Raw genomic sequence first — 1,484 nt, 5'->3', positions numbered from 1 at the left:
CCTCCACACACATACACAACCTGACCTGATTTTGCGTGGCAGGCTCCTTGGCGATCCCAGCACCGTCCATCTCGCTGTTGGGCCCGCACCCCAGCAGCCATGAGGATCCCATCTACATCGCATGCGTGGCCCCCAGTGACTTACGCGGCGCAAACTTCACACTGTACCTCGGAAAAGAGGAGGTCCAGCTCCTACAGGCCCCCAAGGACCAGTTCAGTGTCACCTTCAACTTGAGCGGCAGTAGGGGCAGTCAGGCCCCAGGGGACACCTTCCACTGTACGTACAGCGTGCTGGGTGAGAACAACCAGACCCAGATGTCGGACCCCAGCGAGAGCTTGCACATCACCTTCCCAGGTGAGCCTTCCCACTGCGCTGCTCCTGCCCACAGACCCCTCTGCTGGGACTCTGCATAAGAAGAGGCAGGTCAGACCCCACGCCTCGCCATGACTACTTTGCCATGACTGCTTTGCCCGACCTTTCTTAACCCACCTCCCCATGAGGTGGTGTGTTCTCTAGAGAAACAAAACCAGGACACATGATTTTACATATGGATATATGGTTAGATATATACAAAAGGAAGAAATAGACAGCTAATTAGTCCACAGGGCAGTACAGAGGGCTCAGTGCAACTCACTTCCGTGAGACAACTAATACACTGGCAGTTCTTCAACTCACAAGGGCTGCTGGGTGCAAGTCAAGAAGCAGACAGCTGAGTCCCCGGTAGAGCCATACAGGCAGTCCGACCACAGGCAACAAACAACAGGGTGGGTCACCAACAGTCAGCCATATGACAGGGTGCAACCGTCCCCTGCTCAAGTGATGTATACTCCAATGGTGTGGAGAAGCAGGCCTCGAAGGAACCTCAAACTATAGGTAACAACACGGTCCATGGGCTGGGCGTCCCACAGGTAGTGTAGCTAGCAAGTTGAGACAGAGACCCAGCTAAGGCAGCTGCACCGTGGTCTGCTCATCAGAAAGCAAGAGACAGAAAGGTAAGGCTCACTGAGCCATTTATCTCTCCGCCCTTCAATTAAACTATGACCTTATTAACCCCACATGTGTTTATTGGCCAGGCTGGCACAATCAACCTACCTATCAGAGGTGGGTAGGGAGATTCCCTCCTCATCTGGGCCCGAAGGGCAGAGGGCCTTGCTCAGACCACACAGGGAGCAGGTGGCCACGCTGAGACACTAGTGTCCCTCTGAAGTCTGGGCCACGCTAGACGGCACCCTGTGAGCACCTACTATGTGCCAGACACTGCAGTGAGAGAGACAGTCACCATCCCTGTCCTCCGGCAGGGGACATTCCCAGGTGCAACCAGGATCCCATAAATGTTCAATATGTGAGCAGGGACAAGGCAGGTGACAGGCAGAAACGGAGCCAGGTGAAGGGCCTATTTTGTGTAGGACGGGAAGCCCCTCAGAGGAGGGGACATTCATGAGAAGGAGCTGCCCTGTGGGATCTGAGCAAGAGTGGTCCAGGCC

At 55.1% G+C, this 1,484-nt stretch overlaps 1 protein-coding gene across 1 annotated transcript in view; it reads left to right on the top strand.

Annotated features, from left to right (window-relative positions):
* CUNH19orf38 (chromosome unknown C19orf38 homolog) overlaps nucleotides 1-1,484 on the top strand; it is a 15,907-nt gene that overhangs the window by 1,592 nt on the left and 12,831 nt on the right. The window contains exon 2 of the mRNA XM_013008363.2: nucleotides 43-354. Coding sequence (XP_012863817.1) covers nucleotides 43-354 — 312 coding nt within the window. The remainder of the gene's footprint in view (nucleotides 1-42; nucleotides 355-1,484) is intronic.

The sequence above is a fragment of the Echinops telfairi genome, unplaced genomic scaffold (genome assembly GCF_000313985.2).
Source record: "Echinops telfairi isolate 266 unplaced genomic scaffold, ASM31398v2 ScPeMD7_36;HRSCAF=134, whole genome shotgun sequence".
Classification (NCBI taxonomy): Eukaryota; Metazoa; Chordata; class Mammalia; order Afrosoricida; family Tenrecidae; genus Echinops; species Echinops telfairi.
The sequence above is the reverse complement of the archived record's forward strand: the minus strand, read 5'-3'. Positions and strand labels throughout refer to the sequence as shown.